At 37.3% G+C, this 18,183-nt stretch overlaps 1 protein-coding gene across 1 annotated transcript in view; it reads left to right on the forward strand.

Annotated features, from left to right (window-relative positions):
* The window catches only part of KCND2 (potassium voltage-gated channel subfamily D member 2), a 483,252-nt gene that overhangs the window by 449,550 nt on the left and 15,519 nt on the right, over window positions 1-18,183 (forward strand). The window contains exon 2 of the mRNA XM_007982706.3: window positions 16,434-16,596. Within this exon, the coding sequence (XP_007980897.1) occupies window positions 16,434-16,596 (163 nt within the window). The remainder of the gene's footprint in view (window positions 1-16,433; window positions 16,597-18,183) is intronic.

Consider the following 18,183-nt stretch of genomic DNA (forward strand, 5'->3'; position numbering starts at 1 on the left):
TCCTATTTAGTGGTTTGTCTGCTAAGATCAATACAGGGTCTCTAAGGCATAATGGCTGGCTCCTTTCACTCTTGCTAGACAAACAAATGCCCCTTTTAAAAAATCAGTTCACGAAGAGGAAAAATAAAAGCTTTTTCTAGGCATAACCAGCCCTGGCTAAAACTTTTCAATAGCCTAAGTTTGGATTTCAGTGCCACAGTCTTCATTTCTAGGCCCTTTTCCCTTCTCTAAATGTGACTACTCTTCAGTCTCTCCCAATGAAAACCTGTCTTCAAGAAATAATTTGATATACATATTTAATCCCAAAGAGATGCCTGTATGAATTCAAAGTCTTAATGTGCTACAATTCTCAGGAATACAGCAGTCCCCCACTATCTGAGGGAGATATGCTCCAAGATCTCCAGTGGATGCCTCAATCCAAGGATGGTACTGAACTCAATATATTCTGTTTCTTTCTATATATATATATATGTGTGTATATATATATGATAAAGTTTAATTTATAAGTTGGACACAGTAAAAGATTAGTAACAATAATTAATAATGAAATAGAAAAATTATAACTATATGTTGTAGCAAACATGGGTTTTCTCCCTCGTAATATCTCATTATACTCTACTTTTCTTCCTCAAGCGATGATGTGAGATGATAAAATGCCTACATCATGAGATGAAATGAGGTGACTAACACAGGCATTGTGACTTAGCATTAGGCTACTATTGACCTTCTAGCAATCATCAGAAGGAGGATCAAATGCTTCGAGTGATCCTGGATCATGGAACCATGACGATGTCAATGGTTTGATGTCAGGAGCAGACAATGTCGATGACTATTGGGTAGGTAGAGTATATAGTGTGGATACACAGGATAGAAGGTTAATTCATTATTCAGGCAGAACAAGTAAGGCAGAGTGACATTTCATCATTCTATTTAAAAGTGCACATCCTTTAAAACTTATGAATTGTTTACTTCTGGAATTTTCCATTCAATGTTTTTGAACCACAGTTGACACTGAGTAGCTGGAATTATGGAAAGCAAAACAGTAGATAAGAGAGAACTACTGTGACTTTAACAAAGACAAGAATTCTTAGGCAGAATTAGTCTCTGTGGAATTTATGTAATACAGGTAGGCATTTGAGACATGGAGTTGAAAGCAAACCATCTCAGTATCGTCATAGACAGCAACTTACTCCACCTACTTGTAAGATTCTCCTGCAGCTAGGAGCTGCCTGGACACCTCTTAAAAAACCACATCTCTTCTATTTACTGCTTGGCTAACTTCTTTTTGTTCCTCTAGATTCAGTTCAAATCTTGCCTCCTTATGGAAGTATTTCACAAGTACACTCAATTCCCAAGGAATCCTACCATCATTTCTATTATTACGGTTATTACTCTCAAATGTTATTTTGTTTGTCTCTCTCCTACAGGTCACTAACAGCAATGACTGCTGCCGTTAATTTGTGCCTTTCCACACTTAGCACAGTGTTTGGAGCATAATACCTTCTCCCTTCTCCCCCCTGCACCAATATTACATAAGTGGTAGACAGCAACCAGGGCAGTCAGCTCATTCTCCCTTTCATCTTCTGTCCACCTGTTAATGGAAGGCATCCAGTAATGGTGGAGAGGGGCAGTGATAGGAAAGAGGCAGATGCGCTAAGAGTCAGAGGTGCCTCTTTTCACTTCCTCCAAAGATGTATTTCCTAAAGTCGAGAAGCATGAAATGTTTGAAGAAATACATTTTACAACATCAATGTTTTGTTGAGTGGCTTCAAAGTCTTCTAGAAGAAACAGCACAACACTTAACCTTTCCAAAGTGAGTTAATTACACAATGATTGTTCCTTCGAAGTCAGAGTTTGGCCAACTACGTACGGCCCACAGGTCAAATGTGGCCCATCTCCTGTTTTGGTACTGCTTACGGGCATAGAAGAGGGTTTGCATATTTAAATGGTTAGGAAATATCATATTTCTTGACATGCAAAATTAGTCTAAAAATCAAATTTCAGTGTCCCTCCATAAGGTTTGATTGGATTACAGTGACTCTTGTTCATTTGTGGATTATCTAGGCTTGTTTTTGCATTACAAAAGTAAAGTCGAGTAGTTGTGACAGAGGCAGTGCCGTTCTGCAAAGCCTAAAATGTTTGCCAGCTTGCTTGCCTTTTACAAAAAGAGTGCTCTAAATGGGCATATTAGGAATAGCGCAGGCACTCTAATCACATTATTTACAACACTTAAAAAAATAATTTAGAAACAATCGAGACGAGAAAGAGATTCACTTAGGCCTGAAGAGAGTAAGCCATTGGGGCATTCCTCTTTAGGGTGAATAGCAGAGACGTAAATGAGATAATTAACAATTGTTTTCAGGAGGAGTTAGATCCCATAGAGCAGGGAATGTAAACAATAGCCTTGGTTGTCTGGAAAGTGGAACAAAATACATCAAAATATTTAGAAAGCTGAGATAATGAGAGTTCAGTTATTTGTTTATTACTCTAACTTCTTTCCTTCACTGGAAGATCCTTTTGGGGTGGTTCAATACATTGAACCAAGTGTTCAATTTGTGATCAGCATCAAAGTTTCCAACTCACTATAGAAACTAGATACAGTTTTGAGGGAGGAAAGAAGGGAGGGAGAAAGAAGAAAGAAAAATATATTTGAGAGGATTATTTGCTTTTAGCTTTTACCATTTGCTTTAACTTATTTTTCACTTTTATATGTGGAAGTTCACGAATTTAAGTGTTCTTATCTAACCAAACAATTGTATTTGTATTTATAAAACTACTACCAAATGTTTCAGGGAATGTGCTTCTGATGTTTCAAGTTTTAGCTTTGTTTTCTCATAATGAAAATCAACCACCATTGATCATGTAGTAACTGCTCTCAGAGGTTAGTGAAGTAGTGAAAACCCTAATAGGCTTTTACAACTACAAATAAATTATTATCATAACCCCTTATTAGTGGTAGAAACATCAAGTTGTCAAACAAATTCTCTAAGAGTAGTCTAGCTATTCACATAATGACACCTATAATGGAATCACTATGTTCTTTCTTGTATTTAATTTAAAGCACACATTGTACATTTCCATTTTATTGCCAAAACTCTCATCTGTAATCTTATAATCTCCTTTAAACACAAGAATATTTTTCTTTATTTAAATTTATAACTAACAGCCAGGCTGTGACATGTTTAGCTATAGACTTTCATTAGCATGATAAAAAATAAAAAATAAAAAAAATAAAACCACAAGCAAAACAAATACTCCTGCAACAAAAAAGACTCATGAGCAATTGAACTTGGAATTGTATTCATTTTTAAAGGCAACTTGGTTTTACATTTATTCACCTGCCCTTAAAATATGGCTTTAATTTATTACTGATGGCATTTTCAGAGATCTGTTGAAGGATTTAACTCTGAAATGGTTTATTCTAATTAAGAGCTTCTTGCCAACACTTAGTCACCATGAGGCTTGGAAGCCCCAGGGACCAGCTTTCATTACACATTGTGCCCATTTCATACAAGTAGAACATTTTACAATAATCAGATCTAATTTACATCTTTATAATGTTCCCTCGTTTAACACTTTTTTTTCTCACTCTGTCAAAACAGATACTTTGGTTCTTTAGTTTGTTCTCCATTTTCAGTGGATTGAAATGCACAACTTTGACAGAAACTAAAAAGCTTCAAGCCTACCCTAGAAGAAGGTCCATCTTACCCTTAGTTTTTAACATAGTAAGTCTGATTTGCTCATGATCATTCAAAACACAGAGTGACATGACACAGGAAACTGCTTCCCATCAGTCTCACTACTGTGTTTCCAATCTGGATAAAATGCAATTTTCTGCTTTTGGGAGGGAGCGGGGCTGGAGACAAATAACAATATAACTGCTCTGCATCTGGTCCATAATGTTTTGGAACCAGGGTGGATCTTTGTAGTGAGCTGTGGTAAGGTGAGCAGAGCACAGCTTTAGGTGAAAAAGCCCTGGGTTCCTGTTTGGTTACGCCTCTTACTAGCGATCCAGATGCCAGCAGGCTGCATCTTCCAAGCTGGCTGGTCATCTGGTTTCCTGCCAGTTGTGCCAGTGGAAAGCACTGGCAGGAGATTGGAGAGGGGCTGGGGAAGGAGCCAGTGTATTTCTCCTCTTTCTTTGCATCTTCTAAGGCAGTTGCTCACACTACTTTGTGGATCTAGTATTTTCTGCATTGAAAGACTGTTTCAATGCAGTCTTTGAAAAAAAGTTCCAGCCACCATGACACTCTGCCCTAAAACTGAAAAACTTCCTCCTCCCTTTGCCCTGCAGCCTCTTGCTGATGGCGGCTTCCTGCTGTTGCTAATTCCTGGGTTATCTTATGTGATGAGAGTTTTCTTCACTTAGTCCATTCTATTGTAAACACTTGATGTGATTTTTATTTGTCTGCTTAGACCCTGAATATGAGCAATACTATTTTAAAAGTAAGGTACTCTGTTCACAATCCAACCTCATTTCCAGAAAATTAAGTGTAGAGAGGAGCATACAAAGAGATGTAAGAAAGTATGCATTTAATGTACTTAAAATGTGGGATATATGCTGCATTTTAAAAAATGTTTTCTAGTATCAACATATTTTCACAAAATTTGTTTCCTCTTTCTCCTTAAAATGAAACCTGATGGAAATAATTTTTATGGAAAGTTCTTTTCTGTTGGTTTATGTTTAAGCAGGTGTACTTTTTGGGTCATCTTTTTGTTTTGTGTTGTTGATTCTTCTTAACTAGATAGAGTAAGAATATAACCACAGAGCATATTCATACAGAATTCCGACGAAGTAGAACTATAGAGGTAGAGTCATGGATTTTTTAAGATCCTTTTCATGTATATATTTTTTCTGGATATGCCTTAGTTTGTATAGTTAATAAGAAGAATGACCATTCAATCGGTGCTTTAATCTCCTTAGAAGAGGCAAAATAATCCAAACACAAATCCATAAATTTTACTCATTTAATTTTAGGAGATAAGTTTGTCTCACATTGATTGGAATAGAATCTTTCTTCTAAAACATATCTAATGTAAGCCTAAGTTCCCGGATTCTCATCAAAAACAAAGTTTGTTTAAGGATATAGAAACTTTCTAGCTTAAATTGAACACTAGAATTTTAGTGGAAGTGCCTGGCTGTCTTTGGGAGGTTAAATCACATTTTCTCTTATCTCATTTCCTTTTATATTTAAACAGCTGTGACTATTTACAGGAAGCATCATCATATTAAATTATTTATACTTAAAGAACTTTGGAATCTTAGCAGAGAAGAAGTCCCTGGTTAGTGACTAAGCAGAGAGGTGCACACATAAAGAAGAGACAAGATGATATGGTTTGGCTATGTCCCCACCCAAGTCTCATCTTGAATTGTAGCTCCCATAATTCCCACATGCTGTGGGAGGGACCCAGTAGGAGAGAATTGAATCATGGGGTCAGTTTCCTCCATACTGTTCTCATGGTAGTGAATAAGTCTCTAGACAACTGACGATTTTATAAGGGGTTTCCCCTTTCACTTGGCCCTCACTCTGCCTTTGCCAGCTGCCATGTAAGACGTCCCTTTGCTCTTGCTTCATCTTCCTCCATGATTGTGAGACCTCTCTAGCCAGGTAGAACTGTGAGTCAATTAAACCTCCTTCCTTTATAAATTGTCCAGTCTTAGGTATGTTTTTATTAGCAGCATGAAAACATACTAATACACAAGGCAAGCCCATGACCTGGCTGTATGAATGGTAAGAAATGGCCCTATGGTGGTAAACTCAAAACTGGTCCTGTGCTTCCAACACAGGACAGGAGGAGCCCAGGCCCTACCTGGAGTGGTCAGTTGAGTGAGAACACCAGGACTTTCATAGAACAGCCATTAGATCATGACAAGTATTTGGGAACAGGAATAATATGGGTATGGCCAGACCCACCAGGAGGGACACAACTTGTACTCACGGTACCATCATCTCAGTTGGACACCGCTGCTACCAAAAAGGAGCCTAATTCTCTGCCCCAATAAAGAGGTCAAGTCTTATCTCCCAGGTATTTAGAATTTTGTGCATTCTTTTCTGTAACACTTAAGGAGTAGATAACAGGTGGCAAAATTATCAGGTCTTCTTGGGCAGAATTAGAAATAAGGTATGTATTAGGTCATTACTGGATAATCCACAGGTAATTTTAAAAGCACAGTCAAAAATAAAATAGGTAAATACAACTTAAAAATGCCATGAGACCTCTAATATCTAATGGATTTTAGGCTGTGTAGACTCAGATGGGGAAAAAAATCAAATTAAATAGCTGCACTTCTTGCTTTAAGGCTGCCTGACATTCTCCCCTAAGACTCGTACTGCAGGCATACTCCTGGGGACCAGCTTCTCTGTCTTCCCCTGGCAAAGGCACTTAGGAGTCTTTGAATAGATTGTAAGCAATGAACAGTTTCAGGGGTGTCAGCAAGTGAGAGTGGTGGCTGGTTATAAGAAAACAAGCTTATCAACGGCCCTGTCAAAGTGGGGATTTATCTCTGTGCAAGGGATTTGGCTCCTTGGGTGACAGCCTGCAGGGCAGCAGCAGTGACTGGAACCATGCACCATGGGGAGTTTCATCCAACAGAGTTACCTTTCAAAGGACAGGAAGAGATGGAAGCAACAGCCGCAGGTAACTGAAGAAAGTCCCCGGAGTGAAAGCAGCCCTGAGAGTGTTGAAGATGAAACCTCTTGGGATGGAGAACCAAAACATGCATCTTAGGGAAGCTGGTGACATCAGCCCAAAGCCAAAATGATCAGGCATTCATTGGGACTTTGATTTACCTGATGGACTAATTTTTTTTTTTTTTCTATTGGAAGACAAACATGTCTCCCTCAATATACTCACAAGGTTTAGCCAAGAGGATCTTGTTAAGAAAAATAACTACCACATGATGGAATTTTCAGATAATTGCCAATGCTCACTATCTAAGATTAGTAGCAGCCAAGAGAAGAATAGATGGTTATGGAACAATTCAGCCATTTCACAGGATGATGGTGAGATTCAGAGAACAGAGTCTATATTTGTTCAAATTGCTGAATATTTGAGAGGACAAAATCTGCCAAGTTGGAGTTATTTGTATTTTAAAATTATGGCCAAGCTGAGCATGGCGGTGCATGCCTATCATCCCAGCTACTCTGGAGGCTGAGGCTGAAGGTTCCCTTGAGTCCAGGAGTTCTAGGCTGTAGTACACTATGACTATACCTGTCAACAGCCACTGCACTCCAGTCTGGGCAACATACTGAGACCTCATCTCTTTTAAAAAATTAAAATTAAAATCAACAAATTCTTGCCAGATTTATAGGTTCATGTTTGTTAAGTATGTGACCATGGAAAACAGGTAGAAACTGGAAAAGTGGCAGATATCACCACTTCTATTTTCATTTTAAATCATCTAGGTTAAAAATGGATTTCTCTGAGTATAAAAAGCAGGAAGTATAAACAGTGTAGAACCAGGTTATGCTGGGCATTTTGTCTAAGTATTGGAGAGAAATTTAGAAAAATTGAGGTGGTGACATGGTGTTGGACCTGGGGACAAATAAGAAATCTGGTCCAGAAAAAAAGAGGAGGAGACCTGTATCTCCCCTTACTCCCTGCCATATATATTGTTTACCATCAGACCTTTCCCAGAAGGATTTATTTAAGCAATAAATATTTATTGACTTCCAATTATTTGCTCAGCACTGGACAAGGTCTGTGCTAGACCTGGGTTTAAAACAATGACATGATCCTTGACCTCAGCGAATTCATGATCTAGCAAGAGAAGATCAGCCTGTAAAAATCTAATTCTACTCTCTCAGTTGCAAGTAGCATTGAAGGCATAGCAAAGGGAGAGTGGATAATCTTATTGGATAGAGATAAAATTGTCAGGAAGTTTTTAAATAAGAATTGACATTTGAGCTTCATCAATGTAAATTGGAAATTACCCGAAGGATTTATGCAGTAGGAGTGCCAAGAGGAATATTCTGGAAAGAACAGTATTACAAGACATACAGAAATGGAAAGACATAGTACATTCCAGTAATAGAAAGTTATTTGTTCCAGTGAGAATATGGGGTGTATGTGGGTGAGCAGTGGAGGATGAGGTGGCCAAGTCATAAAGAGCTGTGGTTATCATGCTAAGGAGCTTGGCTTTTTCCTGCAGGTGATGGAGAGACACTGAAGACTTTTATGCAGGAGAATGACATGACCAGACTCACAGATATGTGAGAGTGAAAGGATAGCTCCAGGCAACAAAGAGTAGGAACTCAAAGCAGAGGAAAATATTTCCGGTGGTTCCACAGCTGGGAAAGCCAGTCCCTAGTGGGTTGTTTGTTTGTTTTTAATGTGTACCTCTCAGTAATCAGTTGTACATCTATTTTCATAACTTCTTTAAAAATCATAATTTTAGAAAATGAAGAATAAAGTGTTCAAAGCATGGCTCTGAAAAGCATACTTTGAAAATAAAATATTCTGTAAAGGAGACTATATAGTCTTTTACTTGTGGCATTCATTTAGGTAAAAAAACACTTCATTAGGATGTTAGGTCAAAATCACATGTTCCATTTATAACCTTTAAAGCCTTCCCATAATCATATAATAGGCTAAAAGCAAGAGGAAAAAAATAGGAAACAGGAAAGAATTTGTTTTTTTAAAAAAAGCACAGCTAAAGAACGCAGTCAGTAAGCCCTGCTGAAATCTCACGTTAAGGGTTTAGTGTATAAATGTTGAGAATGTTGAATAGATGTGCTAAAATCATCTTAGTTCTTTCCTTGATTTTTTTCTTTTCTATACACAAAACTTAATCCTTTAATTTCACGTAATTTTCACACTAAGGGTCCTAGTTAAGGGTTTCTTATTTAAAATTGTGCCTTAGCGATATCTAGCATTACAGAAAATTACTTATCTTTGTAAAAGAAACACAAAATGCTGTCAGAATTATTTTTGCATCTTTTTGGAAATAACTTGAAAATAGATAATGTATGAAATTTGTGGGGTACGGGTCAATTATTTCCAGAGGAATAAGATGCCCAAAATATATCCTAAATATTGCATGTGTGCAGGCAAAGATAAGGAATCGGTACCGGCAATTTACTGGAAATACTTTTCTCGCTCTCAGCTTGTGAAAACCAGCAAAGACCTGGTTTGTTTCCAAACTTTCATTTAGGTTTTTATGCCCCCTAGTGGGTATTTTGTATTTCTGCAATTATAAAATAATGCTGATATTTTTCAGCAATTCCTTCGTGCATTGTGAGTTCAGACTCTTTATGTTGACAATATTTAACATTGATATTCCCGTAAGTATCTTAAGTATTCAAATTAAGAGTTTTAAACATTATTTGGGCTGTAACACTTTGGATAATTTAATAATAGCTGTGAAAACACTTTTCACGAAAACGCATATGAAAACATATAGTATCATGGAGTTCCCTGACTCCCTTGAATTTATCCACGCATTCCTTAAAAGTGCATAGACTCCGAGGTAAAAATCTCTAATTAGGGTGTGGAATCCTCTAGTTTCCGCTTTGATTTAGTGGGCGCTAATTAAGATTATTAACGCTCTGAATAGTGGAAAGAGATTGTTTCAAATACACTGTTAAAAGAACAGTAGCTCATAATTTGGCTGAAACAGGAAATAACACAGAGTACTTTAAACAACTATATTACATTAGGTGATCCAAAAAAAAAATGTTCTTGGGCTTTCCTGCAGAGGTGAGATCGTATAGGAATTGATTCTCCAGGCAAGAGAGGTGGAGACAAAATCAAGGCAACTTTTTAGGCAAATATCGATTTTCAAATGTCAAAGAGAAATCTGCCTATTGTGAAGTAATACCAGAGTCCCTCTGGCAAACAAGTTCAATACCACAAGCAGGTGTTATGTAACAACACTCAGAAAAAGGTCATTTGCTATTTGCAAACATTACAGCTACTATAAAAATCATCCATCAAACTGTGATCCTTCTAGAATATCAAGCTGATGGCAGAAAATCCATGAATAACATAGATACTCACCCTAAGGGGTAGAATTACTAGTTACAAAGTGATCCAGTTTCCAGGTGAGAATAAATTGTTTCTTAGACCTCTCAGACTAACACTGTGGTCAAAGAGAAAAATTCAAGGGATACATCAATAATTTAAATGCACATAGATGTACACACATAATCAACTAACGGCTTTCACCGGTACATTATATACATGGCTTACTTTCATCTAACTTTTTAAAGGATACCTGCTTTTCAAATACTTACACTCCAAATACTGATTCATGTCCCATATGAGTTTATTTTAATTATTGTAGTAGTTGAAATGCAGTGTTTTTTGAACCAGCAACTGCCCTACACAATGTACAGAATGCTCCTGAACTTCTGGGCACCTGCACAGGACCTGTTCATTCGTTCTATTCCTTATACCTAGTAATTTACAATTTTTCCTTGTAAAAAATGAAAAAGAGAATGTGAGAGATTGAGTTACAGTAAGCATCAAGGTTTATTTTAAAATCAGCATTTTCTTCCTGTTGTACAAGGATATCTTCTGTCTTCATGATTATTTATCAATTACATGACTTTGTTTTCTCTTTTAGTATGTGTGCGACATACTTTCAGAGGTGGAAAGTCGTGCATTAGCTGTGGAGATTTGTGTTATATAACATTTGTACTCCATCAAATGAACATACATTTATACCCATCAAATAAAAAGAGAAAAAAATAGAAACTATGTGAATAGGACTAGGAAGCTAACAGTACTGTTTGAAGATGGTGTAAGAAAATTCAGGGAAATATTTCTCCATTTGAGATATAAATACAGCCACACTCTAGTCATGCAACTTCTGAAGAAATACTAAACAGGGAAAAATGTAGTAAGATATCAATGAAATTTGGTTTATTATGAATTATGTTTTAAAATTATGTACGTTTTCAATCTATCAATATTACTTGATAAATAGGAAGATGGATAGATGGATGAATGGATGCATTGTCTGCCTGAATTAATCAGATTTCACCAGATTTAGCATTAAGTAGAATGCATGCCAGAATTCAAGAACTTTGCATGAAACTTTTCGATAATATTTGAGACTGAAATATTTAATAGCCAAAAATTAAATCTCTTCTGAGGAATTAGTCTTCCATCCAAAATAATCTTCAATATTTGGCAAAATATAAAATTTTAGCCAGTATTTTTGGGAAGTATGCAAATTTAGAATTAACATTTTTATGCAAAGCGCACTTCCACATTGTACCTTTTTAACTGATATAAGGAGGAAAGGGAGCGGTAAACATGAGGTCTGGCAGATGTCCAGGGTGAAAAAAGAGCAGAAGGAAACTGGTGGCTCTACTGACATAGTAAATATAGGAAAAAGAAGGAAAACTTAGAAGCGGGGGAGAGTAGAAAGAGTATGGGGGGCCAGGCATGGTGGCTCACACTTGTAATCCCAGCACTTTGGGAGGCCGATCTTTGGATCACAGATCACAAAGTCAGGAGATCGAGCCCATCCTGACCAACACGGTGAAACCCTGTCTCTACTAAAAATGCAAGAATTAGCTGGGTGTGGTGGCGTGTGCCTATAATCCCAGCTACTCGGGAGGCTGAGGCACGAGAATTGCTTGAACCCAGGAGGCAGAGGTTGCAGTGAGCCGAGATGGCACCACTGCACTCCAGCGTGGCAACAGAGTGAGATTCCGTCTCAAAAAAAAAAAAAAGAAGAAGAAAAGAAAGAGTAGTATGCAGAAAAGTTTCCTTTCAATTAACAAAGTTCAAGTTGCGGTATTATCTAAAATATTTGATAGTTATTCTCTCATGATAGATTCTCTTGTTTCCTTCTAACTTTTTTTTTTTTTTTTTTTTTTTTTTAATTTTGAGATGGAGTCTCGTTCTTGTTACCCAGGCTGGTGTGCAATGGCGCAATCTGGGCTCATTGCAACCTCTGCCTCCTGGGTTGAAGCAATTCTCCTGCCTCAGCCTCCCAAATAGCTAGGATTACAGGCATGTGCCACCACGCCTGGCTAACTCTGTATTTGTAGTAGAGACAGGGGTTCTCCATGTTGGTCCGGCTGGTCTTGAACTCCTGACCTCAGATGATCCACTAGTCTCTGCCTCCCAAAGTGCTGGGATTATAGCTGTGAGCCATCCCACCCGACCTCCTTCTTACTTTTCTGTGAATTCATTCTTTATCTTATTAGACTTTAGGGGCTCCTCATAGTCTTTTAATCAATCTTATTAAATACAGAAAAAATATATATATGAACATAAACCCCACATATATGTCATGTTTCGGTGTAACTTTTTTTGGGAAATGATTTTTCAAAGACTGAATACATAATATAAAATTTTGAAGAAAAACAGAAAGAACAAAATAAATAATCCTACTGGGCTTAGCATAAATTTACAAATAAGGAGTCAGGAAAAATGAGATGTATTTTTTTATATTGAATGTAAGTAATAAAGTACCAACAGGAAACCAAGTTGCCTAGGATATAAATAATCATTAAAAAGTGGCAGTATTTTAGAAACACTTAAGCTTTCAATGATCATTTCACCACGGTGTCACTTCGCAATATAAGCTTTCTATTCTAAGCCTTTCCTCCACGGAATTTCAGAGAGATGTGATTCCTGAGGTATATAATGCGTTTTTGCTTCTTGCTATGAGTTTGAATACTAGTTAGAAGATATTTTGTTAAACAAAGAAAAGCAGCTGGTTTTGCCAATGAGATATATCCCATCCCTAGCAGATTCTATGCTCAAATACAAGTTTGCAGATAAACATTACCCATTTTCATTTCTCCAGGTCACTCCTAAATGAGAAGAGAGACAAGATGAGTAATGTAAAAACAGACATGAATCATACTATATTTTTTGCTCTTCTCCAACATATTCAAATAGTGAGATACGCTTAAAATATTACAAATATCAACAGCAGTCAACTTTAAACTGGTAAAATGGAGCAGGGAGAAGGATAGAAGGAGTAATGTAAATTGTACCAAGGAGTATGAGGAAGCAGGCAGCTGGTGTTCCATGGGAACCAGCCAAGGGCTCAGGCTGTCCTTACATGAGAATTTGCAGGACAGCCTGGACTGGCTTAGCACCCCTGCCTGTTCTACTTCCTTGTACTCTCTTACTGTCTCCTCTGCTTCATCTCACAACAGCAGAGCCTTGGAGACCAGAGGAAACTCTGTGTCTCTACCCAAGAGTGTAAACGTGAGAGAAGATGTACCCATTGATGAACACTTTGTGCCCCCTTCCTCTTCTCACCATAATCATTGCAGTCCTGCTTAGTCCTTGCAAATACTCACCTGTGCTTTCTCAGTTGTGAAGGAATGTTGGATTATAAAACAAAGACGGTAGAGCTAAAAAATAAGTATTTTATTTTATGTAGATTACCATAGCTTTATGACACGAAGCTTCTCTTATGTATCTGAAACCTCTTTTCCCTTATGGATCCTTCTAGACTGTGAATTTGCTGCCTTTCAACCAACTGGTGTATCTCCTTACTTTTTGTAATTTTCTCTAATAATTGCAACTATTCTGAGCTTGCCTATCCTATGACATAGTGAACCAAGAATATAAAAATTAAATAATAAATAATGACTTTTAAAAATCTTTCAAGGGCAGGAGAAAGTATATGATGGATTCACTTAGCTATTTTATATATTGATATTTTAAAAGGCTTACTTCAATTACATGGACTCAGTATTTGTCTTCTTTAGCCATAATAAATAATTAAGTTTTTGTTAAAAATCAAATCTCTTTTTTAAAAGCCGTGTGTGTGTGTGTGTGTGTGCACGCGCGCGTGCGCGTACATGCGTGTGTGTGTGTGTCTGTGTGTGCCTTCTCTGGGGCCTACCGCATAATCAATGTGAAGGGGAAAAACACTGTGTATCAAATATGGCTGGACATTCAATGGGAACTGTGACAGATACATAATTTGTCTCATGTACACAGCATTGTATAAGAAGGAGTTGACCTTCCAATCCCACTGACATATCTCTATAGTAAGAATTTCCCCAAGACTTTTAAAAATCATCTTCTAAATTCCTTTGGTTTTCACTGTTTCTTCACTAACATAACCTTTAGATTATAATTTAGCTTCCCAGATAGAAGGAGATCATGTTTTATATGAACACAGCATTCTGGTTCTTAGGTTATTATTTTTGTACTATAAATTAATACTGTCATTCTGGTGCCAAAGCCTTGTGGGAACTTTAGCTATGTTAAATTAGCTCAACTGCTGATCACCTACAAACACCAACAGGAATGAGTATCTGAGTCTTCAATGCAAAGGACTAGAGCTCAGAATAGGGTCACTAAATGTGGCACTAGATAGTATCACCTTCTGTCTCTCTCAAGTTTTTCTTCAGCCGATTCCTCTCCATCTCCATATTGACACACATATGTTTTCCCACAAAACAATGTTAGACTGACTATTGCCTAGGCTACCTCTCAAGATACAATATAACCCCAAGTCCTCCTAAACTCCCTTGAGTATGGATTCTAGTATGTGAGTTCCTTTGAGCCCTGTCTCTCAGGATTACACCCTCTGAGCATTGAGCTCTCCAAATCCCCAGAATGAGCGTGGAATAGTTGGAGCTCAGACACAGCTGGGTAACTTCCGTAACAATAAGATGGAAAGAACTCCTTCTTGTCCCCTGCCCCAGGAGTGCACTCTTAGACAGTCTCCATCAGTAAAGAAGAGAAAATGTATTCATTCAAGTAGGAGCTGGCCTTATGCTCATGAAACACAAAGTAGAACAGCTCCTACTTTAGCAAGTTTACATTCTAATGTCAGTAGGGTGGATGAGGAGTGAAAAAATAGATCAATAAATAAGAAAATGTTACTTGTTAATAAGTACTCTGAAGATAATCAAATGAGGAAATGTTATAGAGAATGATTAGGGAAGACAATAAGACTATTGTGAATTAGGTGGCCAGAAAATCACTTGGATGGAGACATTTAAATGGCACCCTGAATAATCACCATCTGGGGGCTGCACACGAAACAGAAGACCAGATGGCCAGTGTGGCCAGAGGCCAGTGAGCTTGGTGAAAGGTGGTGTAAAATATAGGCAGGAACTAAATGAGGTAGGCCCTTGGAGGCAAAACTGAGGAGTTTGGATTTATTTCAGTTTCAAGCCCATTTCAGGGTTTAAACAACATAGCAGTTGTCTAATCTCCATTTTTAAAACCAAAATTCTGGCTGCTATGTTGGTATGAATTGTAAAGTGGTAAATGTAGAAAAGAGAGTCAGGTAAGAAGCTATATCTATGGCTCTGGCAAGAAATGACCATGGTTTGGTTTACTGTCATAAAGAGGCTTGAATGGGATACAATTTGGTTTGCCCAGAGACAACAAGACCAGCTAAGAGATGAAATGTTGATACTGGCAATTAGGGCGATGGCTCTTCCAGTTTTGGTATGTACAACTGCATGGTGGTGGTTCTGTTTAATTATAGGTGGCAGACTTGTGGGAGGAAAAGATTTGAGAGAGGCAGAGGAAGCTAGGGAAATAAGAGTTCCATTTTGTCTGATTTAAATTTTAATGGGTTCTTAGGCATCCAGGGGTAGAAACAATCAGACCAGACCACTCGAGATATGAATCTGGTTTTCAGGAGAGACATCATGGCTGTCAATATAAGTCAGAGCGTCAGCTGCATGGAGATAGTTTTAAGGTATGAGATTGGACAAAGTCACATAGGAAGTGGGTTTATATGGAGAAGATAAGAGGACTGAAGACGGAGACCTAAAGTACTCTAAGGTTTAGAAATCAGATCAGGGGAAAGGAGGCAGAAAAAAAGATGGAGAAGTGGTAGTCAATGAGGTAGAAGGGAGAATAAGAATATTTGCTAATACTAAAGCCAAGAATAAAAGGAGTCTTTCAAGGAGAGAATAGTCAACTAATAAGCTACAAATGAGAGATTGAGTTAGATTTTCATGGAGAAATGGCCATTAGATTTCACAAGTGAAGGTTAATGGGGGCCTTGAAAAGTTTATTTTTTAAATGATGACATCTGGTGAAAGGAATGTGATGTGCTACTTTTTCTACTTAAATTTCATAACCAACTAAATGTTGAAAAAAAACTAAGTGGAAAATTGTGTTATCCAGACTATAAATTTCAACATAGAATTATTGAGTATTAAATAAATGTAAAGAACTATGTCACAGCATATAAAGGAAAAATTGAAGAGCTATCATTACATCATCTGACTTAATATATTTTGCAATCAAAAAGATTCCTTAATGTTAGAATCATTTTCTACAAGGTTGAAAGGTAATTTTTATATTCAGATATTTATAATTTCTGACATTAACATCTGAAGCCATGTATATTGTAGTTACCAAGTAGAAATAGACATGTCTAAAAAATAATTTGACTTAAAGCAAAAAATTCTTAGTTTCAGGTAGAAATGTCTTTCTGTGACTTAAAACAATATATGTATTTTTTTTCTTTAACCCAGGTATGGTGACATGGTGCCAAAAACCATAGCAGGGAAGATTTTTGGTTCTATCTGTTCGCTGAGTGGGGTCTTGGTCATTGCTCTACCCGTTCCGGTGATTGTATCCAACTTCAGTCGTATCTACCACCAGAATCAACGAGCAGACAAACGAAGGGCACAGAAGGTGCGTATTCAGCTCTATGCAACCATAGTTTAGCACTTCCCACTTTTTATAATGAGCTTTAGTATTTCTGAACGGTTATTCAGTGCTCTGGATTGGTCAGTATGTGCATCAATCAGGACCAAGTAGGTTATTCTACACTAAAAAGAAGCCTAATATCTCAGTGGATTAAAACAATAAGCAATATTTCTGAATCATGCTACAAGTCCATTACTTGTCCAGAGAATAGAGAGTCCATCTTGACAGTGTACTTCTGCAGTCTCCAGGAGGAGTAAAGGGCACGATGAATCACACACTGCTTCCTAATGCCCCTCCTGGAAGTGGTTTGAGTCACTTTCTCGTCTATTGCATTAACCAAAGCAAATCACACAGCAGTGTCTAATTTCAAAGTGGGCAGGAAAATACAATTCTACTATGGGGCCAGAAGCAGAAAATAAGAAATATTTGATGAACAGCACTAATGACAGTAGCAAAATCAGAAACAGATTCTTGGCAAATTTTATTAAAATCAGATTTCTAGGTCTGATTCACTGAGTCTGTATCTATCAAGGGTCAAGCTGGTTCCAGTAGATGAGGGTTATTAAAGGGCACCAAAATGTGTCTCAGATATTTTACATAGTTGACACAGGAAGTAATCTGATCATCTGTAGCTGAGTTTTATTCTCGTCCTAGCAGCTTACCGTTTGTTTGAACTTCATGCCAGGTAATTAATTCCTCAAGAATAAGCATAGTGTACACTTAACTATAAAATGGAGAAAATAATAAATAATAAGATTAAAATTGTATACAAGTATATGTAAATTTATATAACCACATCATATTATAAATATTTAATGTTTACTTGTGGTTTATATGTGCCAGACATTAGCCTAATGTTTTTCACAAAAGAATTCATATGTTAAAAGACAAACCTTAGCCAAATTAAATTGAAAACTTTAATTGAGCAAAGAACAATTCATGAATTGGACAGCCTTTCAAGCCAGAGTAAGCACAGAAACTCCAGCACAGCCACATGGTAGAAAAAGATTTACAGGCAGTAAAAGGAAAGTGACATACAGAAAACAAAAGTGAGGTACAGAAATAGTTGTAATGATTATAGCTCAGCGTTTGCCTTATTTGAACACCGTTGGAACAGTTGGCCCCCTTTGATTGGCCAAAACTCGGTGGTTGGCACACGAGTGGGTTACAGTCTGTTTACTCCTCCATTTAAGTTACAGTTCACTATGCATAGAGAAACCTTTAGGCTAAATTTAAAATATGTAAGGAGGCAACTTTAGGCTAAACTTGAGTCAACACATACAACCTTCACGAAAACTCTAGCAGTTAGTTACCATTATTATCCTCATTTTATAGATGGGAATTCTCCAGTATTCCCAAATTAAGCAATTGTAATGTCACATATTTGTTCAGTTGGAGATCCACCACTCCATCCAAGCTAGTCTGGCTCCCAGGTTCATACACACAAACACTATGATAAGGTGCCTCTCAGAAAAGTTATGTAAATGTTATCATACTTCCCTTCCCCAATCCTTGTCAAAATAGTCACCTTGAGAGGCAGGGCCCTTGTTGCTTAGAAACAATCTTGGAAAT

The sequence above is a fragment of the Chlorocebus sabaeus genome, chromosome 21, assembly GCF_047675955.1.
Source record: "Chlorocebus sabaeus isolate Y175 chromosome 21, mChlSab1.0.hap1, whole genome shotgun sequence".
In the NCBI taxonomy this organism is placed as follows: Eukaryota; Metazoa; Chordata; class Mammalia; order Primates; family Cercopithecidae; genus Chlorocebus; species Chlorocebus sabaeus.